We start from the raw sequence: 21,735 nt of genomic DNA, 5'->3' as shown, positions 1-21,735 counted from the left end.
CTTGGTGTTTCAAATAATAAAATTAAAAATTCCTGTTTTAGCCATTTATCACATCTAGTCTTTGTAAATTTAGTATCCATTACTTTAATTTTGAAAGTTGAAAAAAAAAACCGCAAAGGCATAGCAATGTCATATAGAACAAAACTCATAAAAGTCAAAGATTGAACAATATGAACACCGTCCAAAGCATAAGGATGAACTCTGGTCCATCAGTTATCATTATTGCTAGGCAAGTCACAAATTACAACTTAACTTTAGAATTTCATTTGATCATTTATATATTGTATGTATATTTGGGGGGAACAATTGTATTGAAAAATTTCTTTTGGTAGGAAAATCAAGTAAACCAGATAAAAAGATTTGTAGAAACAGAGAAGTTTTGTAATGAGACGTGGAAATTAGAACAAAGATTTGCTGAAGTGAAGGAAGAAATAGATACTAAATTACAGTTTGTCTTTAAAAACCATAAAGATTTAAAACTTGCAAGGTAGATAATAGAATTTGATGTTAGATTATTTTTGTATGTCCTACATTGAAATGATGTGGAAGATAGGAGTTACCTCAGAGTTCTACTTGAGTGTGTCTATGTGCATGTAGACAAAAAGTTCTCATATACTGATTGAAATACTGGAATACATATTATTGGGTTCATGTGTACCTTTATTGATTGATTAATTGATGTTTGCTTAAAGCTAGCGGCAAATATTTAATGCATATTCTCCACTTGATACGAATATGAAAGTTTTATTTTTGAATTGGTTCACATATAACAATACAAACACAAGCTCTTGAGAGCTTTTTACCTTAAAAAGCTGATCATGTAATATATGAAAAAAAATTCACATGACCAATATATGCATATAGCATAGTTTACTGATGTTAAGAATTTCAAGTAAAAAAAAAACATACAACAAAAAATTTAATAAATTACAGATAAAAAAAAACAACATACACTCACATTCAAAATATTTCTTTTAACTAAAAACTAGCAGTCATACTAATTAATGTTCTAAAAATGAAATCATGTTTTCTCACACCAACATGTAGCATTGTAATTCCATGTAGTCTTTATACTGAAACATTATATAACAATATCATGCTTATGGAAAAATGTAAAAAAAAAATGAAAAATATCTGTTGTCCTTGTTTCAAAGCTCTTTTGTTATGGAAGTGTGACTTTCAAGAATATTTTTTTTCTGCTCCACCTATGATAGTCCACCTACAATAGTAGAGGGGCATTATATTTTCTGGTCTGCCTCCGTCCGTCTATTCATTCATCTGTCTGTCTGTTTGTTCATCTGTCCGTCCGTCCATTCGTCCCACTTCAGGTTTTTGGTCAAGGTAGTTATTGATGAAGTTAAAGTCCAATCCACTTGAAACTTAGTACACATGTTCATCTTTCTTATTTTATTGCCAAATTAAAGTTTTGACCCCAATTTCACACTGAACATAGAAAATGATAGTGTGAAGTTCAGGTTAAAGTTTTGGTTAAAGATTTTGGTCAAGGTAATTTTTTGATGAAGTTGAAGTCACGTCAACTTGAAACTTAGTACACATGTTACCTATGATAAGATCTTTCTAATTTTAATTCCAAATTAAAATTTTGACACCAATTTAACGGTCCACTGAACATGGAAAAAGATCAGGAGAGTAGGGCATCTGTGTACTACAGACACATTCTTGTTTACTTCAGACATGTGCATATTGAACTAATAAGGCCAATTAAAATTAATTGCTAGATTTTCCTCCCCGCCCGCCCCTCTGAAATCGTCCCGCCCCGATTTTTTTTATTTAACAAAAATACGATTTCCGGATTTTATCATGTCCGTTACCGGGAACCATCGATGATTTCGTTTCATTCAACACTTTCTGTTTCAAATTTCGTTTTTGTATTTCTCCGAGTAATCTAATAACGATATAATTGAGTCGACATATTCTGCTGCTCTATTATGACAACATCTACTGAGAATAGAGATTGATAACGAGAAGGGCATGAAATATTCGAGTAACGAGTAAAACGCCTTGCCATTTAACTCAAATTGCGGTAGTCACAAGTGAATCGAAAACCGTGTTTTTTCTTTATTTATACGATGACTTTGTGTCAGGAAATTTGGACTGTAATGATATCCAAAGCGAAAGAATCGTAGAACAAATTGGTACAAAAAACATGACTGGATAAAAGAAATTGACACAAGCACGAATTTGTTTGATTTATGACCGTATATTGAGAAAAAAAAAGTCGACAAACACGCATTTTAATTCCCTTATATTTACCCATGGCTGTTGTTTTTGTTGACAAACAGCAAACACCCTCTGTAACTGTCCCAATACCCTCAATTTAGTCATTAAAAAACTACTTTTTGGTTAAGTTCATGTTTTACATCACATAATTACTTTCCACACTGAGTTTACATTTTATTTTGTACTCATAATACTTTGTTGCATACAATTGTACCAATACATTTTATTGATTTTATGTGGACTACAAACCATTGCTTAGAAAGCAAAATACATTTGGTGTAGGTCTAGTCCAACTGAAGAGAGCATTTCTCTTCCCTTTGATGTATACTATAAATAGGTTTCTAAAGCGGCAATTACATGTATAACAGTGGTTGCCAATCAGGGATTTTTATTTAAGAGTTTAAAAAATAGTGTCAGATTCCTTATACAACATGTATATACATTATACAAGCTTGTTTTCCACTAGCATATACCCCGCGGTATGAAGAACTTGTGACAAGGGTTTCATATGAAATAAAATTTAAAAAATAAAATCCTCCCATCCGCCCCATGTTTTTCAAAAATTTGGATGAAAATCTACTAATTAATTTTAGTTGGCCTAATAATCAATAATTTATTTATACTTGTTTTGTTATTTTGTAGAGAATTGATTGAATGTGATATAGATTTAGTGGGCAACAAAGCCATTCTAGCTAGTTTGAACTGTGAAGCTAACAATTTAAGGGAACTTATTTCAAAATCTTTAAAGGATAAAGACATTTTATGTGCCAAATTCCAAAGAATTCAAGATTTTAAACAGATAGTGGTAAGTAAAATATAAAAGAAATACCAAAAAGGGAAACGGGTGGAAATTTATTTTATGACATTTTTAGAGGATACATTATAGGCTATAAAACAAAATATAAAAGATACCCGACCACGGAGAAAATTCAAAACAGACACTCCATAGTTAAATGGCAAAATCTAAATCTTAGACAAATCGAACAAATGGACAACAACTGTCATAATCCAGACTTGTTACAGGCAGTTTCTTATGTGGAAAATGGTGGATTTAACCTGGTTTTATAGCTAGCTAAATCTCTCACTTATATGACAGTCACATAAAATTCCATTATATTGACTACAATGTGTGAACAAAAATAACAGACATAATCATGATAATAGGTAAAAATGTCAAAAATAGGGGTACAACAGTCAATATTGTGTTATAATCTTAATCACAAAAAAAAAACCAATATGTAACAAATTTATAAAGCAATACAATAACCTTAAAGCAATAAGAAAATAACAATTCTACTAGGACTAAAAACTTGCAGAAAACTCATATTTAAGGAAGTTTTTAAGATGTAGTTTTGGAAATATACTTTAATATATATAGACACTGTAAATTAAGAAATTATTGCGAAATAGGATAGGGTTAACATCGCAATAAATAAAATGCATTTTGAAATTTTTTATATGAATTAAATGGGGTTTTTCTGAATACCGCAAAAATTAAAAGTGTATTTTAGTCTATAATGACAAAAGCGCAATAATAAATGCACACAATAATTTCTGAAGTTACAGTAATTGAATCACCCTAAACTTTGAAAGTCAATAGATAACCTGTTTATCACTCGTTTGACATGTATGAGCTTTTTTATTTTTAATTTGACAACTGATGTGCACCCTTCATTTCAAGCCACAATTTTCTATCTCATCCCAACAGCATGATATGAAAACTTATTATACAAAAAAGATGAAAGGAAAAATACACAAAGCATCCATAACAATTATTCATTTGTTGTGTAAGGCTTCATGTGATGCTTTAGTCAAGGGGAAACTATCCTAATCTGAAGCATTGACTGGTTGAAAGTTCAAACAGTTAACCATTCACCCTTCAAGATTAAAACTTAAACATGTTAAAGTTTACTCACAAACAAATAAAAAAACACATGGTTAAAAAAAATATTATAGGATTAAAAGCCTTTTTAAAGGAATTTGTTGGTGTATAAACTCGACCAATTCACTCACAAACAAATAAAAGTCTGAGGGACTTTTATGATATGTTTGTGAGTGACTTGGTCCAGTTAATACACCAATAAATTCCTTTAAAAAGGTGTTTAATCATTATAATTCTTTAAAATTGGAGATAAGGAATATATTTGTCCACTCTCGTAACCTCTATTAGACATAAAATGTAATTTGTGTCATTGAATAGGCCTGACCCATTGTCATCAGAAAAATATGTACTCCATGAAATGTGCTATCTGATAAAAGATAAACTACAAAAACTCTTATTATCAATCAAATGAACAATATTTCGTTGAAGGATTAATGTGTATAGTGAAAATAAATTCAAAGATTTCCTGTAAATTTTATGTATAGGAATACAATGTAACCATATATTGTCAGTTTTCAATTTGACAAGCCTGACTTTACCTGAATTCATTTTTGAAAATCTCCCTTCTTATGCAATAGAAGCCTCCTTGTCCAAGTGGTCTTATTAGTTCATCTACAGTATTAAAAGCCCGTCATTATCGAGGCTGTAAGTTAGAATCTTGCACATGACAGGTGAATTCCACTTAAGCATTTATTAGCTAGTATTGACAGTTTTCCTACCAAAGGGCAAGTGTTTTCTGTGGGCACTCCTGCTTCCTCAAACAATACTAATTGGCAGCCAGGAAACAGCAAATACTGCTGAAAGTGGTTTTTTAAAAATACCAAAAAATCAATCCATCAATCATATGCAATACTCAATATAAAATGTAATTTTCTTAATTATCTGTATTTTAGGAAAGAAAACAGAATTTGATACAGGTTCTTGCCAGGCAGAATTATAATGCTAAATCTAGGTTAGAAGATCAAAGAAAGGAGGTAAACAATAAAAAATTTGATAGTAGTCTGGATGTTGTATATAACTGTGTTTGAATATAGCTTCTATTTTACAAGTTGAGGGATATTAACCAGGATAATGGTTCAAAACTTTGATTTTGAACATTCTTTATGTATTATAATGCCTCAGAAATGCTCTTAATCAAAAGTTTAAAAAGTATTAGACATGTATATTCAGGTAATAAATTACTCTGACACAGAATTTAACAAATGAACCCAATGTTTAAATAACATCGATATATCATTTAGACAGCCACCACCTAACAACATAAAGGAGAAGGTTCACAAAGGGTTAAAATTGGCCCTAAATTTTTGACGTTTTTAAAATCGGGCCAATAAATTACAAATTTTGCATAGAAATACTTGTGACAATACTGTCAATATAAAAATATATTTTATTGGCACCTTCCTTTTAAATTTATGAAGCTATGACCCCTGAAATATACATTATTTGTATTTTTGATCAATTTCGGTCAAATTTTTCCACAATTTTAATTGTTTTTGGAATAATTAACCTTGGCCTGCATCCACGATCCAAAAAGTCTTTATATTGATGAATTTTATATCAAAATTCGAATCTTTTGGCTTCAAAACATTTTGGATCGTAGGTGGCGGCCAATGTTTTCCTAAATCTTTTAGGTCTAAAAATTGAACAAATTTACCATATTTTGACAAAATGTCCAAAAATGGGCCTACTTTGGAGAATATTATGTACTTTTATGAAAAGAACTGATTTATTTAGCATTAGGTCTTTCAAAATAGATCCATTTACGAATCAAATTGTGACCTTTTTGGGGTTTTATGATAAAGTTGATATTTTAGGCCATATTGTGCCATAAGTGAACCTTGTCCTTTACCCAAGAGACCATCTGCAGATTTTAATTGAATGTTTATTTATGAATAAATTTTCTAATGAAAGGCAAGATATACCTTGCCAGTTTTCTTAACAAATTTTGTTCTGTTCACTTGAATATGAAGTGAACAGAGTCAATTGACAATGTGACTTAACTCACTTAGTTACTTAAGGAATGACTGTAATATTTTTTCTGTCTATGAAGAAATAACATAAAAAATTTAATGCACACTGAATAACGCGCGTAGCTTGTTATTTAACAGTGTGCACCACATTTTTTATGTTATTTCGAAAAGACAGAAAAAATATTAGTCATTTCTTATAATTTAATTCTAAATTCCATTTTAAACCGTAGAAAACCATGAAAAAACGTTGATGACGTCACGGTCACATGACTAAATTATGTCTATGGGCTGATAACAAAATAACGTCAGCCAATCAGAAGATGCGTTACATCCAAAATTAAATAATTATGAAATACATCAACAAAAATATAAAGAGAATAATGACAGCAATGACTGGTGAGGTTCCTGAATTGGGCACACCCATTTTTTAACCACAAAACTTGTATATATTTGAATAATGTATTATTTTTTTCTTTTTATACAGATTGATCAGTACATAAACAAGTCTTTGTCCACACATTTCACAGAAACACAGTCACTGACCAGTGGATTGCATGGATCTGTAGTAGATGAGATAGATAAATTTACAGCTCTGGCCTTACCTAACTTATTATTTACTGTTGTCAATGAAAGGTAAAGTATGGTACAGAGATGCAAACAGTTTTTTTTCCCTGTCAGACAATGGGGCCTACAGGGTACCAAGTTTTGCCAGACCCATCAAATTTCTGCCAGACCCATATTTTCACTCAAAAATCAAATGAAATTATGCTATTGAACAAACGTTAATTTTGATTTTGTTGATATTATTATTATTTTAAAATAACCTGTGATTCATAACAATTGTAGTTTATTGAATACAAATTGTGCAAGTCATCACATTGTTGTTATAAAGTAACCATGATCTCCCCTCTTCCCATTTTGGGTTGAATGACCTTTCAGGTCGTTTCTCCTTTTCGTACAAAGACCGCTTTACAGCTTTATCAACTTGAATAGGTGACTGGTTTGGTCTTTTACCGGGTTTCGACCCACTTACAAATTTTATCGGCCATGACATATTTCCTGAACTTATCAACTATGCTTAATAGACCTCCTTCCTAGAGAGCGAATTTCTAAAACAAAAAACATGACGGAAATACGGAGAATTGTTCGTGGCGAGATGGACAAGGTACGAAAGACTATTGCTGGGCGGAAATACTGGTTCCCGGAGTTAGAAAATGCGGGGGAACAGGACATTTACTTTTATTAAAGATGATCGCAATTTTATAAACAAAATACTCTGCCGGGGCCGACGGGGATTTCAGTTTTGGCGGACCCAAGCGGACTTAAATATTGCCGGCCATCAGGTCCTGCACAGCTACGAGTTTTGCCGGACCTGCAAAAATTCTGCCCCTTAGGTCCGACGGGTCCGACGATTAGTTGCATCTCTGATGGTATATAAAAACGTACCATGTGACGTTTTGTAAGGGTTGGATCTAACAGAATAGCTATCATCGTAACACATTTCAAATCGAAAGTACATATTATGGTGATATTGAATGACTAGAATTATTGCTGATGGACCTCCAAAAAAGCTATGACTTGTTTATTTACATAATATTAGGCAGGCATTACCTGTAAATGGGGACGAAGTCTGTATGAATTATTTTTTTGTAACTTAAATATTTGTTAAAAAAAAGAAACGGAAATACAGTAACGTTTCTGATTTTGGTTCTGTTGTTAGGGATTTTAGTTGTGACGTTATTTAAGTTATGACGTCATATGCAATGTAAACAAAGAAACGCTATCATCAGGTAACCTTTTTTCATATCAAGGAATTATTAAAAATGAAATTGGTATTGCGTTCCTTCCTATTTTATACTAGACTGATAAATATATATTTTACTCAAAGTTTCATACAAACGAGACCGGAAAAAGGAAGTACATTGTAGATTTCTGAGCAGATGCAGGAATTCAAAACATGACATCAAAAAAATTGAACGATTTTGAGTTCATTAGTACAATGAAAATTTCTATTGATTTTCTACTGTTATTGGGGACGAATAATTTTAAAATTTATGAAGTTATATGGCTAAACCAATTATATATGATGGTCAAGTAAGGCATATTTTGAATGTTATCTCCCATTGATATTTTGCATTTAATATTTGATTAGTGAATTGAAATAAGATGCAAAAGATATCAAAAACTAACACTACTGTGGAAAAGGGAGAGATATATATGAAAAGATCAAAAAAGCACAATATAAAAACCTAATGGCTGCGCAATATGAACTAGAGTGATATCAAGTGCTCTGGATATATATGCAAGAATATCATGTTCTACAAATAGAAATGTAGAATGGTACCTTATAACAATGTTTAAACATATGGTAACATGTCTGGGAAATAGATTGTAACTTATTTACTTTTCAGTGCTTTGAAGACGCCAATATCAGATATCTCTATTAACCAGACAACAAATCCATCCTACCAACAGTTACAACAATTATTAGATACAGTACAGTTCCCACCATATAAGGTAAAGTTGAGTAGATTGGTGTTTCAACCATTGTATTAGAAATTACACATGGTTGACAGACCAAGGTAGCTAACAGATCAGTTCGGTGTTGTTTGAACTATTATAGATGTCACTGAGAGACATTTTACCTTTTTAATGTTTCTTGAAAAAATCTTATTCTAGTTATAAATATCTTTTATTTTTTGAGAGATTTATTGATTATCATTGGCCATCTCAATGAGATTGATTTTCTTGCTTGAGCCGGCAGGGCTTCTTGTTTAGTCAGTAGCTACACAGGGATGATTTATGATAACCGATAAGAATTTATTTGGATCCGTCAGACAACTACTTCAAGTTTGTCAATATTTTGGATTGTTCAATATGTAATGTTGAAAGACCTGTAGTTGTTAACTACTTTGTTATTTGGTCACTGCGGGAGAGTTGACTCATTGGTTAATCCTACCACATCTAATTTTTATATTTTAATATTTCGTCAAACACTTCACCAGTACTTTATGTACTATATATTATAGTTATTAGTTTTGTTACGAAATGAAGATAAGCTGGTCTCTATTTTAGATATTAAAGAATCAAAGTCAAAAATGTGAATTGTAAACAGTATATTTATTTTAGGCTCCAGAATGTATATTACTACACTGTTTGAAGATGAAGTATGAAGACACATTAAAGAAAATAAATTGGTCTGATGAGGATATTTCTTCATCACAAATTGAAGGTATAGAGTTATAGTTGTGTTTCTTCACTTAATGTTGCCATTTATGCCATTGTCTTATTTAAACAATATATAGCTCACCTGATGTGCCTGTTTTTGAAGAAATTGTTGTTTTACACCACCCCCTTTTTCTTTCACAAAAAAACAAAATTTTTCACAATTTTTCCTACAATAGATATCATTGCAGAAGTAGACAACAATTCGTAGATTAACTTTCTTCTTTTGTTTTGTTTGTTACTCATTTGTTAGTAATTTTGCATGAAGAAAAATATAAGAAAACCAATTAATCCATAACACTATCCCACCCAGATCCGCCCTTATTATGCTGTATATACATGTATGTCAGTTGTACCAATAACCAGTATGCTATAACTTTGGTGCCCTGACCGAATGCTGAAGAGTTACAGTGCAGATGAAAGCACCTGATTTACACTTAACAGAGTTCAGTTAAGGGACCAAGAAATGCCAACTGGTTATAGTACGTATAAAGAAATAAAGTAAACAGACACAGGTTTGGGAGAAGGAATCACAGTTTAATATTTTCTTTGCATATCAATATAGCAATAAACATATTTACAAAGAAAGCAAAATCAAGTTGAAAAACTGTGTTACTCCTAACAAAAAGTACATAGTAACTGAGTTCTTTGAAAAATACTACTCTACTAAATTAAAAAATACAAAAAGATATGTGAAGTTGATGCTTCTTATCAATAAACATATGTATTATACGTATACATGCATATAGATCTTTAAGCAAATAAATGTAATTCTCCTTACGGGAGTTGGAGGGTGGGAAGAAAATATTTTCCCAGAAAAATAATAATGGCTGCTGCAAGCAAGCGTTGCTTCAGGAATAGTTGAGCCTGTGTGCATAAAACAAAAGCCCTACTAATTAAGCGCTGATTGGTTAATTCAAAATTAGCTATGAATCTCATTGGTTAATTAGTATGATCTCGAAAAAATAGTAAACGAGAAGCAGATGAGGCAGTGACTGGGAAACCCCATTGCTGATTGGTTAAAAACCTAGACATGCAAGTGCTCCCAAGAAACTACTAACCAGCATTCCAAAACGTATTAAGTATTAATACTCTATTAAAATAAGATAGTTCCAACTTTGAGAAAATGTTTTTTTTATATAGAGAACATAAAAGTGCAGTTGTAAAGGTAATAGATTTGTCTATTTTTGAACTTTTTTTCATTTTTTATCTATTTTATAAAAATTTTAGGAACTCTTTGTTTGTTTAATTATTGTTGAAGATAACATTTTTTGCTATTTTCAGAGTTATGTAAGAATGTTCATGAACACGATCAGAAGTTGTTGGATAAAATGTTACCATTACTGAATCAAAGAATAAACTCCACAGGGAAGGCACTGGCAGACTGTGTACATGTTAAAGATACTATCAGTGAATGGTTGGTATATTACTGTTACTAGCATTTCAATAAACAATCCTGATTAAAAAGACAACAAAATCAACAATCAATATTTATATTATATGTTTGTACAGTAGACTCCGGCCAATCGGATACCCAAAATGTCAGCTAAAAATATCCGATTGTCCGATATATTCAATTAGCCGATGAACGTATATTCCTCCAAGTTTTTTTTCAAAATTGACAGACACAACCCTAAGATACCAATAGCTATTATAGCTGCTTTATTAATGGAAATTTGTAACTAATCTCATTGTTTTTTCAGGTACAAGTTCGGATAAATCGGTTGATTGAGTAACAGATCAATCAGTTGATAATAATGTATTTTGTTTATCTGTCAGTCTATTGATTATTAATTATGTGTTGATTATCTGAATAAAATATGTACCATTTAAATAATGTGACTTGTTGTTTTTGCGTGATTTGTTTCATTTGTGTGTTAAAACAGGTAAAAGCTAAAAATAGCTATGAATTCTCGGAAGTAGGCCACAGGTAAATTCTATTAATAGCTACGAATTCATGCCGACTATAAACTTCTACCTGTAATCGTACTCGGATCTAATTTTCTACATTTTTTTATTTATGAAATCCATTTCCAATTTCAAGTAATACAACTATGTTTATGATTATAAAATTGTAAAATTAATTTTGCTTTTCTATCTTCTCTGTCGTGGTTCAAAATAAAAGGCTGAATATTATGTAAATTAGGAAAATGGCGTACGTGTGTACAAGTTACATAATTCTATTTCACCTGGGACATGCTATTGACACACGATTCCTTGTTTTTACACGGGACTTCTATATATATTTTAATAAATTGTTGAGAAAGAGGTACATTTCATTCATATTTAATAAACATTGATGAACATCACGCACAGTTTATCATTTTGTCGTGTCATTGTTTCTGAAGTAAATGACAACGATCACATTTGGATAAACACATAACAAACACATCTTGGGCAGAATATAATATCAAATTCATAAAATAAACAAGACAATAAGAAAAAATATGTTTTATTTGACTATGAAAGATCGTTTTTATTAATAAAATGAAACATTTCTGTACTGAAGTTTTCTTAAACTTCGTAATGGCGTGACTTCCGGTTTCATTTCCTGTCAAAAAAAATATGAAATTATTTCAAAATATTCGATTGTACATGGTTTTCACACATTTTCCATGAATATTCCTATCCAATTAGCCGATATATTCTAATAACCGATATTCGATTATCCGATGTATTTTGACTGAAATGTATAGGGAATGGTTCGGTGTTTTGAAATAATATTACAATAGCCGATATATTCGATTAACCGATATCCGATTAGGTGGAGTCTACTGTACTAGAATATATGAAGGTAAGGGATAGAGTAAATTCTAAATGCTATTATTGTAGTGTACTTTTGCGTGGGAACCAGAAATTGTATCAGAGCAATGTATTTGTGCAATACAATATTTAGCAGATATCCTGGTATGGCACATAAAAATTACAAAATAAAATACAAACATAGTTTTTCTTTGACATGAACAATCATACTACAATATAATTAAAATTCATTCCTCATTCTTTCTTCAAATATTTCACAAATCAGTGTACTTTTGTAGTCATTTAGATATAATGTGACCTTGCGACAAACATTTCTTAAGGACATTTCATATTGACTGCACCAGAAAGTTATTAAATTTGGAAAAAAGTCTGGTCATCAAAACTTCAAAATTTCAATTGAAATTTGTTTGAGTTGTCTCCCATAGACTTAAACAATCATGACATGATATGACTGGACTATTACTAAGGCCGAGAAAAAAAAGATCGATGTTTCCGGTAACCCGACCGACCCTATTTTTTAGCCCCAACCCTAACTTTTTTATTGGATCTTCAAAAAAAAAAAAAAAAATTGTATCAACCGACCCCGTTTTTGACACAGGCTTCTGATAGATGACATAATATTTTTTCTCTCTTGCTTCTACTTGCATAGAAAGCCAGTAAAACATTTTATTAATGTCAAAAGGTATTCCAAATAGGTTAAAATCCAAGAAATTTGCACAGTAGGTGCTTCAAAAACATTTCAAATGGCACACTTCCGGTTTTTGAAACTAATTACGGATCCGGACTTGGAAAAACCATAATAATTTTCCGGATTTCATTTACGATGTCAAAAAAAAAAAAAAAAAAAAAAAAAATAAAAATTCCGACCTACCCACCCTATTTTTCAAAATGATGTTACCGGAAACACATATCTTTTTTTTTTAGGCCTAATTCATGTTTAATTTTGTCGAATAATATTGTTAAATACCACAATAAAGTAACAACAGTTGTTCTGGTTTTAAAAGATTATGGTAAGATGACATCGCTTTCTCATATTTAAAATGAATGCATTTACTGATTAGATATACATGTAACATGTATATATTTATATGTTCATGTCAAAGATTATATTGTATCAGGCAACTCACACAGCTTTTGTCATGACTAAGGCATAAACCTTATCAATTTCAATAAACGTTTCACACAGCCTTACAAACTAGAATTATTTTACTTAAAATACATTTTTAATCTAGCATATCCAGTGTTATTATTGGTAAGATGATTTGTACATTTTAAAATGTCTAGGCCAAAGTTAAAAGTAACAAACAAACAATATTGAAAGCATAATTAATGAGAAAAGTGTTTTGTCTCAAGTTTCTTCTAACACAGAACTTTCTTTGATCATAATGACCGCGCTGAGAGAAAAAAAATCAATACTAAAACTTTCTCAATTGATTAAATACCGATATGCAGTGCTTTTATTTAAGACCCACAAGAAACATTAAATTTTTAAGCTTTTTAGCGATCCTTCATTCCCTCGGCGTTGATGGCGTCCACAAATATTCACTCTGTGGTTAAAGTTTTTGACATTTTAATAACTTTCTTAAACTCGCCTTGATTTCTACCAAACTTGAACAGAAGCTTGTTTATGATCATAAAATAGTATCCAGAAGTAAATTTTGTAAAAACAAAAATACCAGTTTTTCCGTATTTTTCTTATAAATGGACTTAGTTTTTTTGCCAGGAAACATTACATTCACTTTGTGGTTAAAGTTTTTAAAATGTTTATAACTTTCTTAAACTATCCTGGATTTTTACCAAACTCGGACAGAAGCTTGTTTATGATTAAAAGCTATTATCGCTATTTTGTGCATTTTTCCTTTGATCTTTTTTTGTGATAATAATCATATCATGCTTCTCGCTTGAGATGGAAAAATTATCGCTAGAAACTAAGGAGGCCACGTGGCGTTGCTAACAAAATTGACATGAAATTGACAACGTCGTCATAGGTAAAATAGCGATAAACAGATTATCATTGGTCATCTCAACTCGATTGCTTTTCTCACTTTCGCTGTACCAGCTCAAGCGAGAAAACCAATCTCGTTGAGATGATCAACGATAATCTATAAGTATCTAAAAAATAAAACTTTGTACCTGTTTATCCGTATTTTACTTATAAATGGATTTAGTTTTTCTTCCAGTAAACATTACATACAGTCTGCAGTTAAAGTTTTAAAACATTTATTAGATTCCTAAACTATCCAAGATTTTTCTTAACTTGGACAGAAGCTACTCAGAATCTAAATATAGTATCTAGTGGAATATTTTATTTTTTTCCCCTCATTTTTGTTGAGCCTGTGATGAACAGCAAAAGTAGGCGGCACACTGGGTTCCCCGAAATCCTTACAAATTTTTGTCCTAGCTAATCAGATATGAATGTATTGTGTTTGTAGCCAATTCCAGTAATTTGTGAAAAAAATTAAAAAAACTTCTCTGCAAAAAACTCTCTGTAATAATAGTCTTTAACATGTTTAAGGTGGTACCCAACACCTTCACTAAAATTAATTTGTCTCGTTTAATTTTCATAAAATTTTGACAAAGTATTTTCTTTGACCCTTTGACAAAAATATAAAAATTTCAAAATATTTGAACCACCCATTTTATCAGAAAAAATACACTGGTGATATAGCAGTTTGAAAAACACTAATTTTGATCATTGAGCAGCTTAATATTCCCTTAACAACACAACATAATTAAAACGTTTAGCTGATTTTACAGAGTTATCTCCCTGTAGTGTTAGGTACCACCTTAGGTAATAATGTTTCATATTGAAGGTGCATGAGTTAATTGGAAATTTGTTAGAGTAGTCTCCCATAGACTTCATGCATTATTTTAACAATCTTTCACTTTGTTAATTAAAAACCTTTCATTTATCAATATTTAAAGTTAGATGAACAAATATTGCCTAAAGCATGATATGCTATTTATTCCTTTGGGACTTGAAGAATTTTTAATAAAGACAGATTGTCTAAATAACAGCTCATGAAATAATATTTTTTTTAACAGTGTGTTATCTGCCTTTTATTTTATTTTTTTACATATTTTTAGAAAATTTAAGAAAATTAAGATGCAGCATACACTTAATGTAAGGCTTAAATTAAAATATTGTTTGTTTGCCCTTTACCGACCGACCCTATAAATTCGTTCCGCCTGAAATTTTTTTATTTGTATTTACCAGCAAGATTTTATTTTATTTTATTTTTTCGTTCCTACCAAAAATCTTATATTTGTATTTCCCGCTCAAAACTTTTCTACCGGAATCCTCGGGTTTTATCTTTAACGTATAAGGTCCAGTCCGTTTGGTATCAACTGAGCGTTTGACATGAACAATTGCATTTGAAGTTTCAAAGCATTTGTTTGAAATCGAGGAAATCATGATATAACGTACGTTACTCTGTATCTTAAGGCTTTATACTTTAAGAGCAGGGTTCATTTACAAAAAAGTTCGTTTGATACAAAATTATCAACATGTGTACAAACTTATTTGTAAACGGACGTTGTATTCTATGTAGCCTAGGAATGGCCTTTTGTGATGCGCAGATCAGGATGATTATGTTAACGATGCCGCTATATTATTTATATCTGACATGAACCAAAAGTGACAAAACCCTGTAAAGAAGAGAATATCTGGCAGTAAAATCGCCAAGTTTTCCATACAAATCATTTATAAATGCGATGTTTAAAACTACGTGACAATTGAGTTTTAATTCTTGTAGCATTTTTATTGGAAACAAAGGCACACACGAAATTTTTAACACTCTAGGGACTTTTTCTACTAGTAATGTATGTCTGTCCGGACATATCTTACCAGTACAAAGTTATCTCTTACAGAAAACCTTTAGGTAAGCGTAGAAGGTACGTAGTACAGAATATAAGTGCAAGTTCAAAGTTCCTGGCATGTAAAAGTTGAAGATATGAGGCACAGCTCTATATTTTGATATTTGAAAACGAAATAGTAGTGCATATGAATATATGTGCTTCACATTCTACATGATATTTTTTCTCTTCAAAACTAATAGTCCCAGAAAACTTATTTGCAAAAACAAAACAGACAAAAATGATATTTCTATATCTAAAAAATGACATTATGCTGATTTTGTATATATAAAATAAAATATTAAACCTACCTGCCTACCCATGAAAAATAATATACCGAGCCAAGTTATTTTTTTTGGGGAAAAAATAAAATATTTTACCTACCTACCTACCCTGTTTCAAAACATAGGGTCGGAAAAGGGCAAACAAACAATATTTTAATTTAGGCCTAATGTGATAATTTTAAGATACATTGTTCACTTACCTAAAATTATCATGTTAATTCTTTTTAGCTGCCTTAAAACACGAGTTTTTCAGGCTGCAAGACGAATATAGTTATATATTTTTTTTTGGAATTCCAGGTGGAACCAGCCAGCTCAGTATGTAGTACCATGGGTAAAAGTAGAGGGTAACAGTTTACAGAATTGGAAAGAAAAATGGACAATATTAACTACAAAACTCAGACAAATGATGGTCAAACAACATTGAGATTACTTTGTTATTATGTATTAAAAGTGAACTTGGATAGAATGATAGATGTAAATTGAAAGCAATAATAATTTGAAAAAAATATATAGGTCAATTTAACGAGCAGACAATTTAAAAGGTAAAATAAAGTATTTATGAGAAGAAAAATATTTTTGTTAATTTGTAACAAATTTGTGACTCATTCTACTGGCTTCAAGCTGTTAAGGTTCCAAAGTACAATTGTACAATACAAAACATTTCTTTAGCTCACCTGCCCAAAAGTCCAAGTGAGTTTTTCTCAATACTTGGCATCCGTAGTTGTCATCCATTAATTTTTACTAATATATTCTCCTCTCTTACCACTGCACAAGTTTTGTCAATAATTTGGAAATCCGTTATAAATAGAGAAAATCTGTGGATTGGAAATGTTCTTAATGTTAAGCTCTACCTATTGTCAGTTTAAGTTCAAATTGTCAGGGTACTTCTTATATATAGGAGTAAAGGCCCTTAACTGACAAGTTTCACCATGTTTTGTAAATTCTTTTTTCTTGCTTGAACTAAACAATATAAATACAGTACTTAAAATTGCCAAAATGATCAGCAAAACAAGACCTATCAATATTTAGTGATTGAAATTGTCAGTCGACTCCTTTTTAGTGTAATAACCCTTTGTTGATGATATTTCTTTTTTTTTTAGTGTTTTTGCCTTATATCTTAAAAATTCCAATAAATAGATAGAAACTTACATTAGCAACAAAGATCACCAAGATAAGGATCTACAACTACGATAAAGACAGAGAAAATTGTTTCAATATCCTTATTGGAGTTTTGCCCTTTATTGACAATTTTTACCAATTATTTTGTGTTTGCCTTCTATGATAAAAGTTATGATAGATAAATAGAAATAAATAACAAAAATGATCAGCGAGGCAAGATCTACAAACAAGTCAACTTATGTTGATGTAGTGAGTAGACTGTCACTCTTTATAGGATTTATTGCCCTTAAATAAAGATTTGTTTACTCTCTTTTGTGTTTCATACATTCATATAAGTAGATAGAGAGAAACTAAACCAGATTAAATGACCAGCCTTACAAAATCAACAATAAAGAGGTTTGTGTCAGAATTCTATTATTGTCTACAATAATGGATAGTGTCCTTTGTTGAATATACATTTACACCTTGTAACTACACAGATTTTTATGAGCCTCTAGTTAAACCCATAATGTCACATGAGATGAAGAAGACCATTACTTATTTTGAAAGTATTATCTCAAAGGTCAAATTCAGAGCTGCAGTAAATAGATTATAATTTGGTTTTAAAAAAAGATTTCTGGAAAATATATTTTTCAAACCTCTTAGGTGTTTTCGTCACAATCACATTCTTGTTCCAACAGAGACAAAAGAATTTGATTGCGTCTTAAAATGAGAATGCTATTCTATTATTAATGAATGAAAATCATGGTACTGCATGCATGTATGCATTAAATTTTAATTATTTTTATGTGACATATGACATGTGACCTTGAGTTAAAGATGATATAGTATTTCTCAAGAAAGAACATTGTAAGAAATTAGAATGAACATGTTTAGGTATGATTCATCATATTACGGTTATATTTCTTTATCTGAAGTTTGATAAACTGAAAATAAATTCAAGTCTAGGCAAGTGAGTTGATATTCATTTGATAAAAATTTATGAGAATGATATGACACATGACCATCATTAAAGTCTTGAATTCAGCAGTTCAAAAACACTTTAAAATTAATGTTACAGTATATACATGTAACTCACATTATGACATGAATCTACAGTAATGACTAATGTTGTTACTTTTTTCACTTGAAATTATAACACAAGATAATTATTCAAATGGATATTCTTTTAGTGATCTATTTTACAGACCATTTGAGTTCTAAAATCAACTTTTTAAACCTAAGAATAATAATACTTTACTTTGTACAGGTTATTAGGTATAAAAAAAACACTTTGATATATATAGGTATTCCTTTTGAATTGACAAATAAGATATTTTCACCAGATATTTAAAGACAAAATTTGCAAATTTAAACTATATAAAAATGTAAAAAAATTAGTATGAATTAATATCATGTATGGGTGGTGATGAGAATCTTAAAATTAAGTACTTTATACATCTATTAATAATACATGGGAGATGCAACTTTTGACATTTTTAAAATTCGCACCTGTGACTTCAAGTGAAGGTAGATCGAGTGTCTAAATTATAATCCATAGAATTTTTTAATAATTTGCCAAAATGTAGTTTATATCATGCTTTTTAATTTTTTTTTAAAAAGAATGAGTCACAGGGCTTATTTTCATGCTACAGGTTGTTCAAAATTGACAGATTTTGTATAGATTATGCATGGAAAACCCAATTTCCTACCATAAAACGAAAACTGTGCCATAGAATTTTGAGATAAAATATGAGAAAATAGCTTTAATAGTATGCTTTCAGATAAGAAAAAGAAAAAAATTTGGTCACTGTACCGGTTTTCTTGCTACAAAATAAAATAGAGAAATTCTTAATACATTCCATATGTAAAAATACCTTTATCTGAATTATCTGCCCCTATATTTCAGTTGCTTCCCCTAATGTGGCAAAGTTTGAAAAAAATCAATCGATCAAGTTTCTCTTTTTTGGTTAAATACAACCATAAATATGATAAAACATCTCATTTTTAAACGGATTTTTGTGACAAAAATGTCAGTTATTGATTTGGGAATGTACGGCGGGCTGCCGGGCGGGCGGTCGGGCAGGCGGCAATCAAATGTTGTCCATGCATTAGCTCATGAACCGTTCAACCAAAGCTTTTAAAATTTTAATATGTTGTTACTGACAACTAAATGAAGGTCAAGTTCAATAATGGCGATTTTGACTTTTACCGTTCAGAAGTTATGGTTCTTGAAAGATTGAAAATGGAGTTTTCAGTCGTGTCCATGCATTTACGCATGAACTGTTCTACCAAAGCTTCCCAAATTTTAATATGTTGGTACTGATGACAAAATGGAGATCAAGTTCAATAATGACGATTTTGACTTTTAACGTTGAGGAGTTATGGTTCTTGAAAGATTGAAAAATGGTGTTTCCAGTCGTGTCCGTGCATTTTCTCATGAACCATTCAACCAAAGCTTTTCAAATTTTAATATGTTGTTACTGATGACAAAATAGAGGTCAAGTTCAATAAGGGAGCTACCAGTTGATTTTTATGTTGGGGGGGGGGGGGGGGCTAGGATGAAAATTTTTGTCCTGCATTTTTTTTTAGTTGTAATCTCTGTCCTGCCTTTTTATTTTTCACTCTATTCGGTCCTGCCTTTTTTTTAATTAGTTTATTCTGACTTTTTTTACCTCAATTGTCATCCTGCCTTTTTTTTTGCAAAGTGTCTCATCCTGCCTTTTTTTTTTACTCAAAACTACTGTCCTGCCTATTTTTTTCAAATTTCATCCTAGCCCCCCCCCCCCCCCCCCCCCCCCCCCCCCCCCCCATAAAAATTAAATGGTAGCTCCCTAATGACGATTTTGACTTTTACCGTTCAGGAGTTATGGTTCTTGAAAGATCTTAAAATGGCGTTTCCAGTCGTGTCCGTGCATTTACGCATTAACTGTTCTACTAAAGCTTCCCAAATTTTAATATGATGTAATAATGATGACAAAATGGAGGTCAAGTTCAATAATGACGATTTTGACTTTTACCGTTCAGGAGTTATGGTTCTTGAAAGATTGAAAAATGGTGTTTCCAGTCGTGTCCATGCATTTTCTCATGAACCATATAACCAAAGCTTTTCAAATTTTAATATGTTGTTACTGATGACAAAATAGCGGTCAAGTTCAATAATGACGATTTTGACTTTTACCGTTCAGGAGTTATGGTTCTTGAAAGATCGTAAAATGGTGTTTCCATTCACATTGTTGCATTTACTCACGAACCATTCAATCTTAGCTTTTCAAATTTTAATATGTTGATACTTATGACAAAATTTGATATTGACGATTTTCATTTTCACCAATCATCAGTAATGGTTCTTGCCAGGACACAAATAAATGTTAATAAATCCGGTTTGCTGTCGTTGTGACAGCCTCTTGTCTATATTGAAATGAAAATTCTTACACGTAAATTACCTACTACTCTCAAAATTTGCACATTCTTTCAAAGATTTAGACCGATGTTTTCTGGTATTTCAAAATCCAAGATGGAGGAAGACACCCTATCTACCTTAAAGTTAAAGTAGGGGCGAAGCTTAACAAAAAGGATGTGGAAGCATGTTTGCCAAGAGGGACTATTTTAAGCATTTTTTAAAATTTTTTTGTTGTCGAACCTGCAACTTTTGTTGCAGAAAGCTTGACATAGGGATAGTGATCCAGCGGCGTCGTTAACTAACTTCTTAAAAGCTTTATATTTTAGAAGGTGAAAGACCTGGATGCTTCATACTTTGTATATAGATGCCTCATGTAACGAAGTTTCTGTCAGTCACATGTTCAATGACATCGACCTCATTTTCATGGTTCAGTGACTACTTGAGAATTTTTTTGAGAAATTTAAGATTTTTTGTAATGATAAATTCTCTATTAGGGTGCAATCAACAGTTTTTTTTCTATGACGTCATATTTTGAGGGACCATGCATAAGTGACCCTTTGTGGTGGACTGATTAATAAAGATACTTGTATAAAACTAGATATCACTGGAATCAGAATGTTCTCTAGTTTATGATGAAATAAATATAAAGAGTATGTTTAGCACATTAAAAAAGTTCCACCCAAAGAACATGGGGGAAAAAATGCCTAATTTGAACATAAAAAACTTGAAATCAGGTCATATTCTTACCCATAAAGACATGATGCGTACACATTTTTCATAATCAAAACTATGAAATTTATAGGTTTTTACCAGGCCTTTCAAAAAACTCTTGTTTCAGGATACGGTCTCCTGCTCCGAAAAGAGCTACAGTGGCTGCAAATAAGTTTTCATTTTTCACTGCCTAAAAAACAGGATGTTTACAGTGTTGTCTCCCCTCAAACATGAATATTCAATATAATTTTTAAAATTATTTCAATCATTTAACCTGTTTTGATTGAAAGCTCATTAACTATT

The 21,735-nt window shown here is 31.1% G+C and overlaps 1 protein-coding gene across 1 annotated transcript in view; it reads left to right on the top strand.

Moving 5' to 3' along the window:
• Window positions 1-16,791, top strand: part of LOC139527851 (uncharacterized) — a gene marked incomplete in the record, with an annotated part of 32,675 nt that extends 15,884 nt beyond the window's left edge. Inside the window, 8 exon segments of the mRNA XM_071323529.1 lie at window positions 333-487; window positions 2,884-3,046; window positions 5,017-5,097; window positions 6,578-6,726; window positions 8,505-8,610; window positions 9,223-9,325; window positions 10,603-10,735; window positions 16,518-16,791. Coding sequence (XP_071179630.1) covers window positions 333-487; window positions 2,884-3,046; window positions 5,017-5,097; window positions 6,578-6,726; window positions 8,505-8,610; window positions 9,223-9,325; window positions 10,603-10,735; window positions 16,518-16,644 — 1,017 coding nt within the window.
• Window positions 16,792-21,735: the final 4,944 nt, after the last annotated feature.

The sequence above is a fragment of the Mytilus edulis genome, chromosome 6 (genome assembly GCF_963676685.1).
Source record: "Mytilus edulis chromosome 6, xbMytEdul2.2, whole genome shotgun sequence".
NCBI lineage: Eukaryota > Metazoa > Mollusca > Bivalvia > Mytilida > Mytilidae > Mytilus > Mytilus edulis.
This window is presented reverse-complemented; position numbering and strand designations above follow the sequence as displayed.